General features: G+C 42.5%; 1 protein-coding gene across 7 annotated transcripts in view; it reads right to left on the bottom strand.

Annotated features, from left to right (window-relative positions):
• AASDH (aminoadipate-semialdehyde dehydrogenase) overlaps positions 1 to 20,980 on the bottom strand; it is an 81,468-nt gene extending 60,488 nt beyond the window's left edge. For 4 of the 7 annotated variants that reach the window (XR_013345962.1, XM_077815601.1, XM_077815602.1 and 1 more), the window contains exons 1-7: positions 20,919 to 20,980; positions 19,076 to 19,217; positions 17,028 to 17,277; positions 14,348 to 14,468; positions 12,483 to 12,823; positions 10,812 to 11,004; positions 2,786 to 3,027 (exon numbers count right to left, since the gene is read on the bottom strand). Coding sequence is in view for 6 of the 7 variants with exons in the window: in XM_077815601.1 (XP_077671727.1) it covers positions 2,786 to 3,027; positions 10,812 to 11,004; positions 12,483 to 12,823; positions 14,348 to 14,468; positions 17,028 to 17,254 (1,124 nt within the window). In the remaining variant the exon portion in view is untranslated. The other 3 variants (XM_077815600.1, XM_077815604.1, XM_077815603.1) reach the window with 3 other exon arrangements.
• Between the last annotated feature and the right edge of the window lie 1,285 nt (positions 20,981 to 22,265).

Here is a 22,265-nt window from a genome sequence, read left to right as displayed (position 1 = left end):
ATATTCCCAATTTACTGGCACCTTTGTAAGTAGAAATTAAAAGTAGCACAGCTACCTCTGGAGCGCAGCAGCCAGGCTGAAACATTTCACTTGGAAGTTCAGCCATTGGGGAAATGTTGGCAGCTGGACTTCCAAGAGAAACCACCAGATCATTTCTGCGGCCAGTTATAAATTTCTTCAGACTAGAACCCCAAGTAGGCAACAGAAATATGAGCAGATTTGTTTACAGAAGTTATGTTTTTCTTTTCACAGGTGAGAATTTATTTTTATATAAATAACTGCCTAATAAAAAGCCATATTGCAACACCAGATTTTGAAGACAGCTCTTTACTGATTTCACTGGGAGTTTTGCATAAAAAAGTATGGGACTTTAAGACTAATCACCACCATTTGTTATTGAGGATCCAATTATATCAATATCAGATTAATAAGGGATATCATTTGTGCAAAAGAAGATGCTTGTTTGTATTCAGCAGACTTCAGAAAATACATCTAGCACAGGTTACACATGTAACTAAGGATGCCAGGCAATGAGTTTGCTACCCCATTTTCAGGGCCACTGTATTCAATTAATTGTTTATGTATGATTGTGTTCTATTCCAGGGGGGAAGGATTACCACCACTCGTACAAGAACTAAACACAGTGGGAGGTAATTAAGGTGCGTCACTAAGATTAAACACCACAAACTAGTTACCAACCCCTGCAGTGATTTGCTTATACTGGTTTAAGATGGGTTTTCCAGGAACTAGAAGACAAAGAAGGGGCTTTTGGCATAAAAGGATGAGCTTGAACTGACACAGGGCCTTCTTTCTGATCCAACAAACAGACAGGACCTTGCAGAAAGCATAGAAAGACTTGTGCCGACTAGAGCCCCATGAGACTGACATGTCTTCTGGTATCCAAAGAGGATGGAGCTCAGCTGTTCTCAGTGGTGGCAGATGACAAAACAAGGAGCAATGGTTTCAAGTTACTGTGGGGGAGGTCTAGATGGGATATTAGGAAACACTATTTCGCTAGGAGGGTGGTGAAGCACTGGAATGGGTTACCTAGGGAGGTGGTGGAATCTCCATCCTTAGAGGTTTTTAAGGCCTAGCTTGACAAAGCCTTGGCTGGGATGATTTAGTTGGTGGTGGTCCTGCTTTGATCAGGGGATTGGACTAGATGACCTCCTGAAGTTTCTTCCAACCCTAATATTCTATGTTTTATGTGTTTAAATCTCATGATTGTTTTTATTATGTTTTCTCTGTAATGCTTTTACCTTAATGTGCTTATTTAGACAAAGATACATGGTAATTTGTAACTGATAGCAGCACACTGTTCATAGCCCTCAAAGAGAGCAAAGCACAGGCACTTGTCTTTAGGCAGACTGGCTTGCTGGAGATATCACAGTGTAAGGCATGGATCTGTGCAGACTTAAAATCCCTATCACAAGGGTAAGACTCAGGGCTCCATCCAAGACAGGTAATAGCTGGGAGCTGGAAACTTTAAGTGAATACCCTCAAGGGACCATAGAAGGGAACTACAGGGGCACTTAATTTGAAAGGGTGAGCATGGCTACATATTTCAGAAAGCAAAATGAAAACTGAGGGTCAGGAGCATCATGCAGTGCTTAAACATTTCCACAGCTCTTCTGGGAATTTCTAAACCCTCTGTAATTAATAAATTACCTGACCACAAACACCAGGAATTATATGAAACTAGTAGAAAGCATTGACAGAACGGTTAAAAAAAGTATCATGCCAAAGAGACCAAGAAAACCATTAGCAATTCATCATACATCGCGCTGAGGAGAGGATGGAAGCTAATTATAGTATTTACTTATTTTTACTGCTGGGTTCTGTACTGTAACAATATCAGCTGGACTCCCCTGTTCATATATATAAAGTTAACATGACCTCTGTTAAACTTCTTCCAGCATAAACAGCCTTCTCATTATTGAGAAAACCATGTGACCAGTGGATAGTGCACTAGCCCATGAAACAGGAAATCTGGTTCTATTCCCAGCTCTTCTTCTGAAGATATGTCTACATTGCAATTACACCCTCGGCTGGCCTGTACCAGCTGACTGGGGCTCGGACTGTGTAACTGCAGTGCAGACATTCTGGTTCAGGCTGCACCCCAACCTCTAGGACCTTCCCCCTTCTCAGGGTCCTAGAGCCTGGGCTCCAGCCCAAGACTGGGACATCTACACTGCAATTAAACAGCCCCACAAGCCTCAGTCAGCTGGCACTGGTCTGCTGTAGATTTTTAACTGCAGTGTAGACATACCCTGAGTTACTTCAGAAAATCAGTTAGGATCAATTTCTATTGCCCTTACTCATGGAATAATTTCAATGGAACTATCTGCTGAACAGTAAGGTATGCCATAATGAAAGGATGGGTGGAATAAATAACGCGTATGTGCCTCAGTTTCCCATCTATAAAATGGAGATAATGCTTCTCTGCTTAGCAGGGCACTTTGAAGTGAATGAAAAAGCACTATATGTGCGCTAAGTATTGTTACTACATCTATTATTGGATTTTCAGGTCAACTTCTTACAATAATCTTGCTAAGAAACCACGGTGAAAATATAAAACATTTTGAAATTGATAAAGCCAAGCACCATTACTCTTTCTAAACCTATGTTCATCAGCAGTTATCCTTCCACATATGCAACTTCTAGCAAAGCGAATGGGGATTCTGCCTCCAATGGGCTTGCAATGTTGGGCCCTTAATACTTGATCATTGACAATTGCACACTTTGTGTGCACCAAAGCAGCAAGCAAAACAGTGAAATTTCTCACCGAAGATCAGAGCTAAGAACTTCTTCAGGAATCCTGTAGCAAGTGGCCCAGCTTGACACTTCTGTAATGCCATAGAGATTAAAAACATGTGTTTTGTTTTCCCTGCTTTTCCAGCTTCTCAAGACATTCAGTGCAGGAAATGCTTCTCCACCGAGGGCTAAAACACGGAGTGAAGTGCTGGCAGACAACACAGTTGACTTAATAAGTTGAGCTCCAAATCGTCTGAGAAATGTTGGTGTTGCCTGAGCAATGTTTAAAAAAAAAAAGCACGTCACACACAAAGATATTTATGCTCTTACAGGTTATGGAAAACTGCAGGCCTACAAACACACAATAAGGTTTTTCCCAAATGCAACGAAAAGCCAAACAGATTCATGATTACAATAACATCCATCATCAAAGTACTGAACAGATCTGCTAATGATCTGAGTGGTGAGGAAGAATGTTTGTAAGGAAAGGAAGATTATCTTCAGTGGAATTTTACAGGTGTAAACTGTTATCCAGTCAAAGGAGTTCTTCAAAACGGCCTTATCTGCAGGTCAAACAGCAGCTGATTGTTGATCCACATGATACAGGCCCTGATTTTGCTTTGGGATTCACTAATACAAACCCCTTCATCAACAGGGAGTCCCACTGCATTGACATGGAATTCTGCATAGGAGCAAGGATCACACAAATTTATTCTAATGTAGGATCAGGGTCATACAGTGCAACTTACATCTAAAAAGAAATTACTCACTTTGTGCAGTAATAGTGGCTCTTTGAGATGTATGTCCCCATGGGTGCTCCACTGTATGTGTGTCTGCGTCCCTCCGCTGATCTGAGAATTTTGGTAGCAGCGTCCGTTTTGCATGCACATGCACTGCCTCCCCCTCATGCTCTGCCACGAGGCTAACCAGTGCTGTGCAGGCAAACCCTCCCCAGTTACTTCTCTACCACAGAGTTTATTATGAGAACGCCAAAGTACAGGGGAGTGGGGGTGGGTCGTGTGTCCGGGCCACGCAGGAGCGATCAGTATCATGTTTGCTTTCTCTTTTTATTTTCAACAGGACTTTTAGCAATAGAGGGAATGGGGGAAGACATAAAGAAGGCCCTAGTGCCATAAGAAGAGGAGAGCGTCTCCCGTGGAGTCTGGGCTGATGTTCGCTCTGGAGCAGTACCGTGGACATTTTTTATTCTGGTAAGTAACCAAGTCTATTATCAGCACCCCCCATCCTCAGAATATGTCTCAGAGTATCACTGAGTCTATCTCCCATTCGTGGCTGCGTGGGAATTTGTGGCTGAGACTGTCCACTGTCGTGTTGTGCATTCCCAGTAGGTAGGCCATCAATATGGCAACACTGTGGAAAATGTATCAGTTCCATAGCTTTAGTGCTTCCCTACAAAGGTAGGGTGATCTGGCACCTCCTTGATAGTTTATGTAATACATGCACACTATATTGTCTGTCATGACCTGTATGCGTGTACCTCTGATCAGTGGAAGGAAGCATAGGCGCTGACTCCGTGGGTGCTCCGGGAATGGAGCACCCATGGAAAAAAAAAAAAAAAAAAAAATAGGGATGACCACTGGGATGACCAGCTGTTGGTGGCCAGGGATGAGCTGTTTCATATGGGTAGCCCGCGCACAGCTGCAATCAGCGGTTTGTCAGGCAGGCTCAGATCAACTGTTTCATGCCTCCCTAGTCCGGCGACTGAGTGAATCTCTCTCTCTCTCTCACACACACACACACACACACAAAAGCCTTAGGGTTAGGGGCAGGCGGGAGAGCTGGGCTATCAGCAGCAATGCAGACAGCCCCTGCTCACCTGTGGCCGCCCCATACCTCTTAGGCTGGTGGCCATGGCGTCCACCTGTATGGTTGCTCCCTCCCAGCCAGGCTCGACTCCGGCCACAGCAGGCATCAGGTGACCCAAGGAAGCCCAACTAGGCTAGAGCTGGGTACAGTGGTAGATTTGGGGGAAGAGAAGCCCCAGGCCCTGTCAGAAGCCACACAGGGCAGGCGGGAGAAGCCCCGGATCCCAGCAGGAGCTGCGTGGGGCAGGAGCCCCAGACCCTGACAGAAGACGTGGGGCTGAAGCCCCCAGCTCAAGAGCCCCAGCCGCCCTAGTGGCAGAAGCTGCAGGACTGAAGTGCCGAACCTCCCCTCTGTGCGGAGCTGGCCTGAGCCCCTCTCGCTGCCATCCCCCCACGCAGAGCTAGCTCTCACTTTCAGGCTGTGGAAAAATTCAGTCCAAATCTACCCACCTTAATATCTCCATTTCCCACATCACACAGCCATGAATGGATTTAGCCTAGGAGGCAGGGTCAGCACTAGCCCCATTTGGCAGGTGGGATCTAGGGCACACAAAGGTGTAGTGACTTTCCCAAGGCTAAGCAGAGAGTCTGTGGCAGAGCAGAGAATCAAACCCAGAACACCTGAGCCCAAGGCCTGTGCCTTAACCACTAGACAACGCTTCCTACCCAAGGAGGGGGAACCTCCTCTGCTGCTTTGAGTGCATGGGTGGGGACTAGACAGAACCACCAGGAGGTGGAGAGCAGAGAGAGATAGGAAAAGGGACATGGGTGGGAAGCAAGAAGGGGAGCAAGGACTTAGAGAAGAAACAAGAGAGAAGGAAAGAGGCAGGGAAAGCAGTAGGAAGGGAGAGGAGAAAGACTCCCCACTGCTTGTCCCTCCCATCCACCTTCTTCCCACAGCCATCAGTATCCCTCAGCTCCCAAACAGGTGTGAAGCACAGAGCGAACGTAATGTCTTTAATCTGGGATATTAGTGAAGACAGCTTGTATTTGAGAGTCATGATTTTAATATATTGTAATTCATGATAATGTAATGATATAATTCATTACTATTTTAATATTATCATTGGTATCTTAATGTAGACACACATTCAATAACTAGAATATGAAAAAATGTATAAATATGCTGAAAACTGCTAGTTTTGGGGGGGAAGCTGAGCCCCCCCAAACACTCACACCTCACCCTTAAGGCAGGAGCGGGCAGAAAGGAATAAGCAGTGGGCAGGAGGCACTCAGGGGAGGGCAGAATGAGGGCCGGAAGAGGTGGAGTGGGGCAGGTCTTGGGGGAAGGAAGTGAAGCTGGGGTGGGGCACCCACCGGCAAACCAAAAGTCATCACCTATGGAAGGAAGTGAGCACATGCGTTCCTGACTGTTCTGAGTTTGAGATATTGATGTGAAGGCATATCTTGGATGGAGACCATTTGCCCTGCACTGTGAGATTGTTGAGATTACCCAATCCTATGAGGGATGCATCAGAGGTAATAAGTAGTGATGAGAGAGGCTGAGCAAACAGGATTCCCGTGTAGGCATTTGCTGGGTCTTTCCACCTGGTCTGGCTGACAACTGTGCCCTGGGAGGGCTGCCAAGAAGGACACACCAACTAAGGGTACCATGATGAACCCATTAGAGTGTTAGGTAAGGCAGTGTCTCTGGGAAGGAAGCCTTGGTGCTACAACCCCATACCAGGGCCATGAGAAAGAACTAGACACTGTATACCCCTGAAAGGGGCACAGAGCATGTGACTCAGCCAGAGAGCTGAGTCACTGAAGACCCACCAAAAGAACCACTGGCCAGGATGGGGAGGGGGGAGAATGAGAGGGGGTGCGCTAGCGAGAGGTTTGTCCCACATGTTGTAAGAACTGAAAGAAAAGCAGACTCCGACCTAACCAGAAAGGGGGCACCCACGAGAGGTGGGTACTGCCCCATTCAAAACCGAGTGATTGCAGGCACATATCTGCCAGAGAGGGGGCGCTTGTGAGAGGCAGATTTATTATGGTACCAGAAGTGAGATCTTTGTACTGACCCTGATCTACAAGGATGCCACCCCATTACAGGCGCTTCCAGTCTCGGTCATAGGGGGTGGATTTCAGGTGATGATGGCCTCTTGAGTTCACCACGTCCACAATGATCAAATTAGGGGGTGGGTGGGAGAAGAAAAATTCAGTGTCTTTTGCTGGCATGTAATTTTTTTTTTTAAATCAGGCCACTTGCATGTTGGTGGGACCAATACAGGGATCTGCCATATGAGTTTGGCAAGCTCCAAGAGAGCCTCATTAATAGGGAGGGCTACTCCAGAAGAAGCAGAGGAGTGTAAAATGTCTAATAGTTTATGGTGTATCTCGGTCATCTTTTGTAATGGTAGTTTTAATGCATCTGTCACCCTCTCAGCTGGCTCCTGTAAAAGCTTGAAGTCGTCTGCCAATGACGATGGAGGGAGCATCACTGTCTCGTCTGGTGATGACTAGGAGAAGTTAGTCTGAGACATAGCCTCCTCCTCGACTTCAGACTCTTGTTTCTTTCTTAACTGTTCAGGGGACTCTGATGTCCTCGATGCAGCAGTTGAAGGAGGGTGTCTCGTTGGCTCCTGATAGGCCCGAGCTAGAGCCATGGTATCTATGTGCTTGCCAAGGGTCCAATTAAAGCCACTGAGAGGGTGGGAAGGGTCCTGGAGGTGGGTACCATGGCTCCCCATACCCAGGGGCCTGAGGGGTGGTACGGTTGAGGTCCATACTGGAAAGGGGTACAGTAGGGTGGATAAGAGGACCAATAGGAGACTGTCTTTTTGGTCACTGACTCAGCACTTGAAAATGGGGGTGCATTGCATGATGTCTCTGGCAAGCCTGGAGCTCTCGGTGGACTCAGTACTGTGATCCCTGTAGCAAGTATAGGTGAGTCCAGTCCATCAGACATTGAAAGGTCTGTCATGTACCAGAAGTCCAGCAATTTCATAGGCATTGGTACTGGTAGTGATTGGAGGTGCCAAAATGTCTGCACCAAAGGAGTTGGCAATTCAGTCACGATTGAGCAGACCACTGGTTTCTGGCATGCAACCAGTGCGGACATCTGCATACCAACTCAGATGTTCGCACTGAAGGAACCTTCCCCAGGGAAGTTCTCTTGTTTTCTCACGCCCTGTTGGTACCGATGATTCCCTCCCTGTGCCCATCAGGTCCTTAGGCAACCCAACACGTTCTGGGGGGGTGGTGTTGTGCAAGCTCTGGGTACAGGATTTAAATAGCTTCAATGCTGTCGGTACCGATGATATTGAACAAGCCAGAGATCATTTTAGTCTTCATCAGGGCTTGCTGTGGAGACGTACAGCCCTTTCATTAGAAGCCTTGTGTGAGTGGCTCATAGTTGTTTTCTTAGGCTCACCTCAGAGGGTTGCAGTGAGGATTCCTGATGTCCAGAGTCTTGGCGTGGCAAGGATGGTGGTTGGAGGGCCGCTTCCATTAGGAGAAGCTTAAGTCTCTGTTTTCTATCCTTTCTGGATCTGGGTTTCAATTGTTGGCATAAACCATACTTCTTGGGGATGTGGTTCTCTCTCAAGCAGTGGACACACTGAGAATGACCATCACTCACTGGGATAGATTCTTTGCAACTGAGACACTTCTTAAAGCCCAGTGAACCGCGCATACCCTGTGTCCAGGGAGGTCCCTAGATGGGGTGAGGGTGAGGTCGATGAAAAACAAAGTTTTTTTATTATTAAATAAAAGATAAAGGAGCAAAAAAGGGAGCTCTAAAAGAGAGCTAGAGAACCAATTAGCAATTCTATAGAAGATGGCAGAGCATGGGAGGAGGGGAGGTGCATGCGTGGGCTGAATGGACAATGCTATTAAATTATCTGATCAGCAGCCAAGACAAGGCAAGGAATGAGTTATAATTGGCAAGAAATGTTAGAGACAAGAGGTTCTACAAATATGTCAGACAAAAAAAAAAAAAAAAAAAAATCAGGGATGGCGTGGGCCCGCTGCTCAATGGAGAAGGTGAGTTGGTAACAGAAAATAAGAAAGTGGAGTTGCTTGATGCCTACTTTGCTGCAGTCTTCTTACAAAAAATAACATGACTGACCTACAAGCGAAGTTACAGACAATAAAGGGGAAGAGATGCGGATTGGGATAAGTAAGGAACACGTCAGATCTTCTGACTAATTTGAATTAATTTAAGTCAGCAGGGCCTGATGCTATTCACCCAAAGGTGCTCAAGGAATTAGCTGAAGAAAGCCGGTGCCACTGCCAATAATATTTGCAAACTCATGAATGACAGGAGAGCTCCCAAAAAGACTGGAGAAGGGCTAACATAGTGCCCATCTTTAAAAAGGGGAAAAAGGAGGAGCCAGGGAACTATAGTGCAGTCAGCCTGACCTTGATACATGGGACACTACTAGAGCAATGTATAAAATATTCCATTTGCAAATACCTGGAGGATGAAGAGGTGATCACTAGCACCCAGCATATATTTACAAGAACAAATCATGCCAAACTGCATTAAAAATTAATTAATTAAAAAGCTACAAACTGGCTTGATTTCCTTCTTTGACAAGGTAACCTGTTTGGTGGATAGGGGAAATGCAAGGAACATAATATACCTGGATTTATACCTGGGACAGCAGCCTTGAAGTTTGAGAAACACTATCATAGAAATTAATCATCAATTAAGCCCTAGAGTGTCATTTATTTCATTAAGGGCCCTTCCCTTTACTGATCAAGATAGTGATTAAACTCAAGGAAATGCAAATTAAAAGCTTCTTATCAAAATGACTCAACCACAATCAACCCTAAAAACAGTTCAGCTGCTTAAGAAACATCTGACTTGCTAATTATGGTTACAACTTAAGAGAAATAGGCCAGGAAAAAAACCATCTAAAAACATCAGGCAAGACAGTGGTCAAGATGTTTTAGTGTGCCAGAAAAGAGTCTGTAGGTATGTCTACACATGGCATGACTCACTGCTGTGGGTCTTTTTTTTTTCCCTCTGTGTAGAAGTATCCTGTAGTACCAGGATTTTACTTACTCCCTCCATTGTAAACAGAGCAGAAGTAAGAGGACCTGACCATTAATATTTTGTAACAGCTGGATTATTTTTGCTGTGGTGTCTTCACTTAATTGTTAAGTAAACCTGAATTTACACCCACAATCACTTTTCTCCAGGAGAGAAGGAAATCTTTAAAAAGAGTGTGTGCATGCAGGAAGGAAGGCTAAAAAAAATGACTTGGGAGTTGGAGGGAAGATAGTGAGGCTGGAGACAGAACTGAACAAGAAAATACCTTTTCCTATGCTGGTTGTGTGTCTGGCTAGTAAAAGTATTGCAGTTGCAACGTTAATTAAAAGCCTGTCACTTTAAGAGGCTGTGTTGTTTCAATAATGGATACTCCTCACTAACCAGACTATTAACATATTACTGCCTATAGATAAAACAGACATTCTGCTTCAAGTTTTAGATTCATGAGAACAACTTACATAGATCCACCTCTCCCGCAAGAGCAGATATTTTTGAAGTTTTTTACTCAAGTATTAGCCTTTGCATAGTACCATATCGTACCACAGAACATACAATTCAGCTTATTCAGTTAGTAAGGATTACAAAAGACTTATTTCTAGTATACTTCATAGGCAAATTAGATTTTAGTCTGTTAAAATTCAGATCACACAGGAGTAGCTCTCTCTCTCACACACACACACACAGGAAAGGAAGCCAGTGCAATCTTGGGTGAGCTAACAGCTTATAAATAGCCAAACTTATTGAGGAAATAACCATTCTGTTTCTTATTACTCACACTTTATCATGTTATAAATGGCACTATTGAGGGGTACTTTAGTTTATCGTGTTTCTGGCAACAGGACTATTTCCATGATTAAGAATTACTTAGGGCTGCAAGATCAAGCCCATTATTTGGTGCCAGAGTGAATGTCAGAAGAAATTAAAAAGCTACATAACTAGCAGGAGCCTTCAGCTGAATGTCAGCCTTGGCTTCAGTCAAATCTCATCTGTCAGACATCACTGAGAACAATCCTTTCAAATGGTAATTTCTTAGCTTTATGAAGCTCTAGTACTATGTAGCAAAGAGGATAACAGGTGCATAAAAACCAAAGGTGAACTGATGCTGCAGGAAAAACTTCTTTATCGTTACTGTCTGGTATCATGAAAAAGCAGCACACACCGGCAAACAAAGAAGAAGACACAAAATACATCCCTTGTATCTCAACAGGACCCCATTGCGAATGGCCTACCTGTAATACTGTGACCCTGTGACGGTGAAAAAGAGCGGCAGACAACTTCAGAGGCATCATTTTTATGGAGTTTGGTACTATAAGCAGAGAGGCTCCACTTATCAGAGAAACGAACAACTCAACTACAGATGGATCAAACGTCAGAGGTGAGGCCATGAACAGCATATCATCTGGTGTGATCTTAAATAGGGATCTAAAACAAAAAAAGGCCAGAGTTATTAAGCCTGGTGCATATAAATGCTGGTAACTGGTTGGCATTATTTAAAAACAGAAGGGGTCCTGAGTTGGAGCACTTATATGGCATAACATCTGTACCCAGATTAATAAAAATGTAATGCCAGAAGGGACCATTATCATCATCTAGTATACATGCCTGCATACACAGGAGAATTTCACCAAGTGATTCTTGCATCTTCAAACTCGTAACTTCTGGTTGTGCTAGAGCATGTCCTTCAGAAAGGCATCTGCATCTACCTTCTGCATGCTGGGGAGGAAGCTCTGTGCAGATTTGAATGGTCTGTGCTCATTCATCAGTACCGCTCTATAGCTGTGCTCCGTATTGGGCTAGCAGTGTTTCCATTACTAGTATTTTCCAGCAGGTATTTACCAGAACAAAGAAAAGCCAAGAAAGCTAGAACAGTAATTAGGACTTAGAGGAAAATAATTACTATATGAGAGGTGGAAAGAGGTATCTGAGAATCACAAGTTCAACTTCAAAGTTTCTGTATTTATTTCATTTAGAGTACCAGCAATAAAATGTCTGTATTATGATCAACATGATATATGGGAGTAATGAAATCAGGTCAAGCATATTAATATTATTCTATTCAGAAACTGACTGAAAGAAAACTTGGAGGGAGAGGGGGAGCCACCCACACACACACACACCCTCCCCCCAATGGCAGCTCATAGAATTTAAGGCCAGAAAGCACCATCATGATTATCTAGTCTGACCTCCTGCACATTGCAGGCCACAGAACCTCACCTACACTCTCCTGTAATAGACCCATACCTTCAGGCTGAGTTACTGAAGTCTCAAATCACGGTTTAAAAACTCCAAGTTACAGAGAATCCACCATTTACACCAGTTTAAACCAACATGTGACCTGTGCCCCATGCTGCAGAGGAAGGCGAAAACCCTCCAGGGTCTCTGCCTATCTGACCCAGGGGAAAATTCCTTTCCAACCCCAAATATGGCAATCAGTTAGACCCAGAGCATGTGGGTCTTCAACTCCAGTTGGCTTCAACTGTTTGCCAAATGAATCTGTGAAGAGTACTTCTACTGTACTGAAGTTATTCTTGCCTCAGTCATTCCTGGTAGTTCAAAGCCATATCTGATACTAGACTTTGGCACAATCCCCCCTTAATCACACTTTTGTAATCACCTTATTTTGCAACGTACTTTGTGAACGTAAAATATGATTACTTCCAAGTTAATAACACTTTCAAAAGAGCACCAAGTCTTGGCTTTATATACTTACTCAGCTGCAGCTAGCTTTTGCAATTTTTCCCTTTCCTTTGCAGACCAGAGAAGATCACCTCCAGTGAAGTGATTCACAAAATAAAGCAAGACTATAGCTATCAGTGACAAACAAATACAAGCACTGTTAGATATTAAGATATTTTGAAAATCTGGCCCCTAATTGTCAGTCTTTTGAAAAGTGAACTTACTGAAGATGAAGAATATTTGGCACAATACATTTATGAGGTACTCTGACTATTTTGGGGATCCCTGTAGTTCCTGACGTATGCAAGATGTATGCCAAAGAATGTTGCTGCCTGACATCCATGTACCCCCTTTGTGATGTCTTTGCTTTAAGTTGGTCCAGGTCAGCTACGTAATCTGTCTCCCAATTACTTGTAGCTTTGGAGATTCCAGTTTTGTCTTCTGCGCCATCTAACAGCAGATTTACATCAACATCGTTCCAATTAATTTGGAAAAGAGTTAAACCAACATGATCTATTGCAAAAGAACTCTGGTAAAACCAGCCAGCATGGGATATTTTGAATTTCTGTAAGAGAATAAAATAGTTTACAAGCAAGTTAAAGGCAAAGCTCAGTACACAGTTTTACTGTCTCCATTCTCACATTGTACTACTAACAATAAAGATCGAATTTTTCAAAAGTGACTAGTGATTTTGAGCGCCTCAACTTTTGGGAGTCCAACCTGAGAAAGCTTTAAGAAGTCTGGTTTTCAGAAAGCAGCTGCTCACTCTTTTTTTAAAAATTGTGGATGAATTTAATACTCATAAAAATGATGATCTAATAATCAGTAGTAAATTAGATGTTGTGGAAGTTTCCTCAAAGAGCTCTGCATTCCATCTTGATGTGCAACACCTATAGGGGAGGAATACTGCAAGGGTTCCTGAATACCAATACCCACCATTGTAGAATGTGTTACAAAACCATGGAAGTGAATAAGTGAACCGGAAAATAAGGTGATGTCTAGAGAAAAGCATCCAGGTACTTCACATTATCTGAAAATGTCTGTGTAAAATCAAGGTAGATCACCATTGTCATGCTGGCAAACCAGGTGCCAGCTCATACCAAGGCCTCTAGGTCTCAACGGAACACCGACAAACATAGAGCTGGAACCTCCTGTCCCCCGAGAGGTGGTAGTTCAACAGGAGAATTCTCCTCTTGACCTATCTAGTGCTGTCTACACTGGGGTTGTTGGTTTAACTAGGGTATGGATTTTTCATAACCCTGAGTGATGTAGTTATACCAATCTAATTTCCTAGTATATACCAGGCCGTAGTCTCAAACAGGGGGTGTCTGTCCAATAAAGAAGGCCCAACCACACCAGAGGAACTACTGTGGAATATCAGAGGTCAAAAGACTTTGCCAATTCCACCCCACCCCCCAGGAAGAGGAGACATGCAAGTGAATTCCTCCCATTAGCTCATTGGCAGCTCACAGAAGACACTAGGGGACATATAGCGTTTTCTTATTATAGAAGCTTCTATTACTCTTTGAAACTTAAGACTAACATTTCTGTGCGTGTTCACCTGCTTTAACTTTGTAAATAATTATTTCCTTTTCCTACTTAATAAATCTTTAGATCTGTTATTATAGGATTGGTTACAAGCACTGTCTTTGGTGTGAGATCTAAAGTGCAACTAACCTTGGGTAAGTCACTCATCCTTTGGGACTGGGAGAAACCAGTAATACTGTTGTGACTTTGTGTGTAAGAGACCATCTATCACAAAGGCAAGCTTAAATGGGTGGTACCCAAGGAGACTGTCACTCCACATTAAGACTGTAATAGTGCCAGAGGCGTTTACACCTGATAATTGGTTGGAGAAATCTAAGTACAGAACTCCAAGCCAATTTGGGGTTTGTGCCCTGTTTCTTAACAGTCTCCCCTAAGGTTGAGACTCATGTTCTCGACCCACTGCAGAACAGCTTGAAAACCACTCGCTGTCAAAACGAAGACAATTACATCTGAGTACGTGGTAAATAGAAGGCAATTAACTCAACTGCTGCAATTTTCTAAATCCCATTTTAATGTTCCTTTTAGTATTCTTAACACTTACATTTATTTTGTCATTCTCAACAAGGATATACTGGAGGTTACATTTCTTCATAAAATAGGTAGATAATACTGGTGGTGCATCTGGATCAAGAGGAGAATATGCAGCTGGAACTTGGAGGATTCTAACAAGGCAAAAATTCAAGTCAATTAATAGCATTGTAAAAGAGAGTTAAAAATATATCTTAAGTTTTACATAAATTCCACAGATGCTTCTTTTATGCTATAAGATCCCTTAGTTTCCAGACACAGGCGGAATGTGAGTCTTCCATTTGGGGAGGCTTAAACGCAAGCGCCAGAAGCTCTCTAGAAGTGGGGGAGCCCCCGCCGGAGCCTGGATTGTGGCCCAGCCCCTGCTTGCACCTCTTTCCCTGAGGCTCCCCCATCCCCCGCTGCTCGCTCCTCTTCCTCCAAGGCCTGGGTACAATATGTAGCACATGTGTACATGGAGCAGATATATAATACATGCTAGGAACATCAGTTTTATTCTCACTTGTTCATGAGATCTGACTTGTGAAGATTTGAGTTATATCTGTCTTTGTTTTAGGGAAGAGATTATATAAGTATCATCCCACTGTCATCAGTTATGCTTCTTTTATACTGCTGTGTTTCTTCAGTGCCTACTATTATCATTACTGTGCATATGAACCACCTAGTGGCTTAATTTACCAAATAAGAATTCTTGGCTTTTTGTCTTTATCAAAAAGCCTTGAGCATCCAGATTAATAAAACTGATGGTATATTAATCAGGTTTTTAAAATCTGAGGTTTCATTTTTGAAATAAATCAATCTATTTCTATTTGGCTTTCCCTTACAAATTAATTCTCACCACACTAACAGAACAAGGGACAGCTGGTGTAAAACACTACATGAACAAAACCAGCCAAATTTGGCAGAAAGAGCATATAAAGGGATCAGTAGTTGCTCTAAGAGCCTGAGCAAAACAGGTTCAGTACATAAAGCCTGTTTTAACTCACTGTTTTCTTGCTTTCCATCAGTGAAGTTGAGCATGTGCAGGAGAAAATGCCATTAAATCTAAAGGTGCATTACACATGCATGAACAGTTTGTAAGTATACACTCATTGGTCAAGGAACTTACAAGTTATATTGGTGAAGCCAATAGAACCTTTAAGCACTTGTCACTCAGTACGCATGTGTGGCATAATGCCTCCCAAAGCACCAAGAATTGTGTCCACTGCTGCACACACTGGTCACATGTTAATAAAATTTATGGTTGTGACACACTGTTGAAACAGAGATTTAGGAAGTGCAAAAGTTAAGATTCCAGCAGTCACATGAATTTAGCCGTATTGCACAACCCATACGTTTGATATATTTTATGATTAGGCCTGGAAGAATACAATTTTTATTTTGTTACGATTTTGACAGATGTCTGTTTATTTGTAGGCATTTTTATATCAATTTAAATTTTCACAATTACATAAAATTATGGGTTTTAAGCATTTTTTAAAATCTATTTATATTTTCACAGTTCTGGGAAATTATGGGGCAATGGTAAGACAGCTGAATAACTGATGTTGAGATTCAAAAAGTTAAAGCTTTATAAACTGTTAATACACAAACTGCCAACACCCCATGTCAAAATATACAAAGTATACTTAAATCAACAAATCATACCTGTTTTTAATATTTATTCACTAGTCCGTTTGTAAACAAGCCTAATTCATAAGTCTAAATCACTGGATTTTGACTCTAATATGTTCTCAAGCAGCATTTTTCTTACTTTGCCTGTCTGTAAATGTTGATTGTGCTCTATGGAAATATTGTATCATCTTTTTAATATGAAGAGTGAAATCAAACGTCTACTGACATTTACTGACAAAAATCGTATTCTTTCAAGCCTATTTCTGATGTATATGGTAACATTTTAAACTAGTTAACCAGAAAACAAGGGAACAAGTGAATAGTGCTTATGTGCAATATTCTTGAACTGACAGTGCTGAAGCCTCAACTTTTACATTTCCTCACTATTTGTTATTTTAATCGTGTGTCCTTATTGTTCCAACTTAATTCTGCATTTCATTTTCTAGATTTTCTTTTAGAGAAAAGATCCAAAGCAATCAGGTTACAGCCAAATCAGATGGATTTAAAGCCTGAAACTTGGACCTAGCCTTAATTCTGAATTAGTACCTTTGTTTGTTTGGGGAGGGAGGAGAGACGGGGCGGGGCGGGGGGGGGAGGAGATGGAGAAAAGGACGGGGGAAGTTAACTGAACAGAGGATGACTATCTGGAAAAAAAACACCATATAAATTAGACTATATGCTTCTGTCTGTAGATATGCATTTAAACAAAGATGTGCTGCATATTCATGGACAGTTACGTAGATATGCACTGGTACAGGGAACTTAAAAGTTCTAATAGCTTTGCTAGCGAATCTAAGAGCCACAAGCCAAAGTGCTCTGGAATTTTTTTTTTTTTTTAAACAAGAAAAAACACCACACCACACCTCACCCCCCTTGGATTTACCAATACAGCAATAAGGATGCATAACATTCCAAACAGTTCAGTTAAACCAGTTTATAAAATCAGTTAATAAAATCAGTTAATATGGGTCTAGCTACTAGTGCTCCACTGGTTTTGAAGTTTGTTGATTTAAAAAAAAAAAAAATTCTTTAGTGTAGACTGACTATAGAGAAGACAAGAGGTAAAATAGAAGTATTACCCTAAAATCCAAGATGGTAAATTTATTCCAGGATGGCAGTACAGGCCTATTTCAAATGTTCCTCTGTGATCACAGTAGTGTTGCAGGAAAACCGTTAATTCTGTGGCAAGACTAACAACCTCCTTGTAAGTGTAGAAAATTGGAGGCTTATTACATTCATCAAAACATACTGCTTTTCTATCAGAATACAGGCTGGCTGCCTGATGCACCATCTCCTGAAGAGTCATTTTAGGTGCATAATCTTCAGTCCCTAAACAGATAAAAATAATAATCAGAATTCGTTGTAATCTTTTATTAACATTATGAATATAAAAGGCAGCTTAGTCTAGTGAAAAAGAAATCCAAGAAAACAGCATGAGACTTCTTCTAAAAGCTATTTAAAGGGACAGTGCCCAATTAAAGACTATATCATTTAACAAAAAGTTATTCATATTACAAACCTTAATCTGAATTTTAAATGTTTTTTATTTTACTATTTGCTTACTTTTAAAATTAGAACAATTAAAAAAAGTCTATTCAATTTCCACTCAGGTTTTTATGCTCTAATGCAATGCTTAAATTGCAAACGCTGGAGGAAATTATTTTACTTTTGAGGGGGGAACGGAAAGAAGTACTTTCTATTGGATTTGTTTAAAAGGAAACCACTTCTACTGGTGTTCAGTTTTGTAAAAGCTTGTGTTTATAAAACGTATATTTTGGATCCTTTAGAGATAAACTGAAATGCTCGTTTTAAAGAAATAAAATTTAAAGATCCCAGTCTTCCCACTGACTTCAATGAAGCCAGGATTTCTTCACCAGAGTATGTCTGCACATAAACATTACAAACACTCACAATATAAATTAGTTTCCCCTTTATTTACCTGGCAAGAGTTCAATGTTCTGTTTTTCTCTAACAAGGACTGTAGACATCACTATTTTAGTAATCCTTCTTTCCCACATTCCTCAAGTACGTAATTACCACATTTGTATGACAAGTCAATTTTTACAGTGTGAGATCTTATGGGTAGGGCCCTACCACATTAACTGCCATGAAAACCGTATCACGGACTGTGAAATCTGATCTCGCCCCCCCCCCCGTGAAATCATGTCTTGTGTGCTTTTACTCTATACTATACAGATTTCATGGGGTTGACCAGCGGTTCTCAAACTGGGAGGCCTGACCCAAAAGGGAATTGCACAGGGTCACAAGGTTATTTTAGAGGGATTGCAGTATTGCCACCCTTACTTCTGCGCGGACTTCAGAGCTGGGTGCCAAAGAGCAGTGGCTGCTGACTGAGGGCCCAGCTTTGCAGGCAGCAGCAATACCATACCATCCTTACTTCTGCGCTAGTGATGCTGACAGTTCTGCCTTCAGAACTAGGTTCCCATCCAGCAGCTGCTGCTCTCCTGCTGCCCAGCTCTGAAGGTAGCATTTCCCCCAGCAGCAGCACAGAAGTGAGGGTAGCAGTACTGCAACACGCCCCACCCTACACAACTCCTTTTTGGATCAGGACCCCTACAATTACAACACTGTGAAATTTCACATTTAAATAGCTGAAATCATTAAATTTACGATTTTTAAAATCCTACGGCCATGAAATTGACCAAAACGGACTATGAACTTGGTAGGGCCCTACTTATGGGTTGGGGCCTGGCTTCTATGTGTTCTCTGTGCAGATCTTATTACGTGTGTGGGCATGGTAAAACAAAATAATGAAAAACAACTAAAAAACTGCAAGGAGCCCAGCTGTCTGCATTGATTAGGGACTATGTTGAGTTTGCCTTACTTGTGCAAGCAGTCCTATTGATTTTAATATGACTTCGCATATAAATTAGGTGAGCAGAATTTGACCTTAAGTATTAGTGATGTGTACTGCTGCAGAAGAACCACGTACAATTCTCAAAAACAAAGCAATCCCGTGCACCAAGGAGCGAAGAGATCAAAGTTTTTAAAGAGATAATTTAAGGCCATTTAAATAAAAGTGAAGATTTGTGGTATTAAAAGCAGAAAAGTGCTTTCAAAACCAAATCTCCTAGGTTTTCCTCATACATATGTATCATTTACTTACTGTTATGAAGGATACATAGATTCTACTTCCAAATATTTGATGACAAACTCTTCGACATGTTTATAACTGCACAAATTCGGTTATTTTTTAATCATAATTGTCCACATATGTTCAATGTCATCAAGCTGAAATTCTGCATGAGCTTGAAGGAAACAAACAAGAAAACTTAAGAGTTGATATAATTATTGTTAAATAACTGCTGGAGTTTTCCTGCAAGTTGTAATTCCACTCCCAGGCAATTTACATTGACTGTAAACAAATATCCACCACAAAACATTACATAAAGATAACAGTCTTTCTCTCATTAAAATAAGTGGCATATTCTCACTGATTTCAAGGGTGCAGAAACAGACCCGATGTTAGAGGAGAGATCGAACTAAAATTTCCTAAAGGGAAGATAACCAAACTTTCTATCATGCCTAGGCATTGACTTATATAGTGAGAGAAATATTATGAGGCATATATCCTCAATCATCTACACAGGCTTTTGCCTGCTTATCAACATTAAACAACATATTTTTATAAACATGGCAGAGGAACACTTACAAATAATACCCATGATCACTAAAACTAAAAGAGTTTTCTGTTAAGATTAATGAGAAAAATGTTTCTAGTTCTTCAGTTTGTTTTATTTTGAATTTGCCAGCATTTAGTGTATGTGGATCTTTCACACAGTAACATTTTTGAAAAACCAGGAAAAATCTGAATTTAAAAACCGCAAAAATTGACAGGGGACAAGGAGGAAATTATTGTTTATGGAATTGTTAGCAATGTTGAGTTGGCATTGCCTTTTAAAATATAGAGGGAATATATTTTTGTAACCAAAGCCACAAACTTCCAGTGCTAATGGCTATCACTCCATTTTATATGTTACAATATGTTTATATAAACCATTGTTTTCCAAAATAATATATATCACCAGATTACTTGCAAGCGCACACATCTTAAACTAGGAATAAATGTTTTTGCAACCTGGTTGGACAAAAGTAACCATGACCTGTAAAATTAGCACAAGAATACGCTTCAAAATGACATTTAACTACCTAAATGTATGACACAATCAGCATTGCTCATTACATCAAAAATATACTGTAGAAATTAGAAATATACTTGGATTAAAGCTGATTATTTATTGAAGCAAAGAGCGTTGGTTGATTGTTATTTATTCAATTTATTGACAGACCTCAAAACAATTAGCAAGATGGTTAAACACATCTGTTCTCTCCGAGAAGGACGTCCAGGGCACACATCCCAGCATATCTGGATCCAAGCGCAGACCATCTATTGCCTGGCCGGAAACAGAGCAGGACACGCTGGGAACGGCAGTCTCCCTCGGACGCACCTCACATCAGCCCAGACTCTGCAAGTGATAGCAGCCCCAGGGCCCCCGCAGACGAGAGCGACGAGATGGGAGAGGTAGTACGGCCTGTCGGCGACACGCTTCCCAGCACCACCGAGCTCCTCTTCAGGGCGGAGCGGCTCCGCGGAGCGCCAAGGCTGGGGTCCCCGCACCCACCGTGTCCTCTCACAGCTGAGGAGCGGGTACGCTGGGCCAGCCTCTTCCCCGAGAGCGGTTTAAATCTCCCGCCGGCCGCGGTGAGACCCAGCGCCTTGGCTACCGCCCACGACTCCTCTGGCCCACGCAGGGTACCACCGCCCGGGGTCCTAGGGACCCCGACAGCCGAGTGCGTGAGGGGAGAGGCTGCGCTCGGACGAAGGCGGCTACAACCCTCAGCCCTAGCAGCGGTTTAGCCAAGTGCCCCGGTCCGTTTCCGCCACCCCTACCGGGCCAGCTCCCCCCGCCGACACCTGCCCGAGAGCAGCCGCCGAAGCTCGCACCCACCTGCGCTCGCCGCTCTCCAAGGCCGCCACCGCGACGCCATTGAGCGGCGGCAGCTAAGGAACGCCCTAGGCTCGCCCCCAGTCTTGACGCGGCAACAGCAATCCGCCACTTTTGATTGGCTGAATGAAGCTTTTTCCGATAGGCTCCTTCTAGGCAGCTTCCGATTGGCGGAGCTCTTTCAGCGCAGCGGTGTTCGCATTGGTTAGTAGCTGCATTTTGATTGGATGCTGAGGCGCCAGGGTCGGGCTGTTCCATTCTCCCAGCATCGGGGGGGGGCAGGTCTTAGAGCGGACAGCTCAACACCAACCTCTGAAGTGAGCTGTAGCTCACGAAAACTTATGCGCTAATAAATTTTTAGTCTCTAAGGTGCCACAAGTACTTCTTTTCTTTCTACTGAGAGAGATTCCTGGTGATCGGGGATAAACCATCTCCCCCCGCGCGGCGGAGATAGGACAGTCCGCAGCTCTCCTCTCGTTTAGAGGGAAGGTAGGGTTTAGTCAAGTGAGTGCCCCTCCGCGGAGCATGCGCGCTGCTGGCTCGGAGCGAACGGGGAGGCATCAGCCGCCACTAACAGATAGTACCTCACTCATCCTGTGTCTTGACTCAACAGTCACTCTTGCAAAAAGTGTAATAAAATGTCTATGCGAAACATGATCTTTTGTGTCTGCTATTTACAGTTCTGGCTCTTAAAAAAAAAAACCACACTCCAAGCTGACATAGGAAATGACAAGTAGCTAGAACTTCAGGCTGCAGAAAATTATTTTTAGTTGATTGAATACCAGTGACAGTGTACCTAAACTGAAAAAGTTTTAGGAGTGTAACATAATCAATGTTTTTAAAAAATTTAAAGTACTTTTGGCTATATATAAGTAACTGTGCTGGGGAATGAATCAGGACTTTGATGCAGATTCTTGGTATGTTTGAAAAGAGGGAACACCATAAAAAATATTGACCGGTCAGCAGAATCCACTGCAAAGGAGTCTCCTTTATTTTGATAGATGAACAGTGTCAGAGGAAAATGTGTATGTGGAAGGAAATAAAATGAGAAACTTGGAAGGGAAAAAGTTTAGGAAGCAATTTTAACTGCATACAAGTAAGCTACCATACCATGCACTGAACAAGAAACATTGTGGTCTTGATTTTTCTTAGGCTGGTGTAAACCACAAGTGAAAGTCAAAACCTCTGCCTCTAAATGCAGAGGCTGATACTATGATAGCCCTTTACAGTCATATTTTTACATTTTAAAATGCACAGTTGTGATGTTCTGTATCTTGGGGGAACACCCAGCACACCCAAGTTCATCCTTATGATTGTGTGGTGTCTAATGCAAAGTTTTTCATGGCAAGT

This window comes from Eretmochelys imbricata, chromosome 4 (assembly GCF_965152235.1).
Source record: "Eretmochelys imbricata isolate rEreImb1 chromosome 4, rEreImb1.hap1, whole genome shotgun sequence".
Classification (NCBI taxonomy): domain Eukaryota; kingdom Metazoa; phylum Chordata; order Testudines; family Cheloniidae; genus Eretmochelys; species Eretmochelys imbricata.
This window is presented reverse-complemented; position numbering and strand designations above follow the sequence as displayed.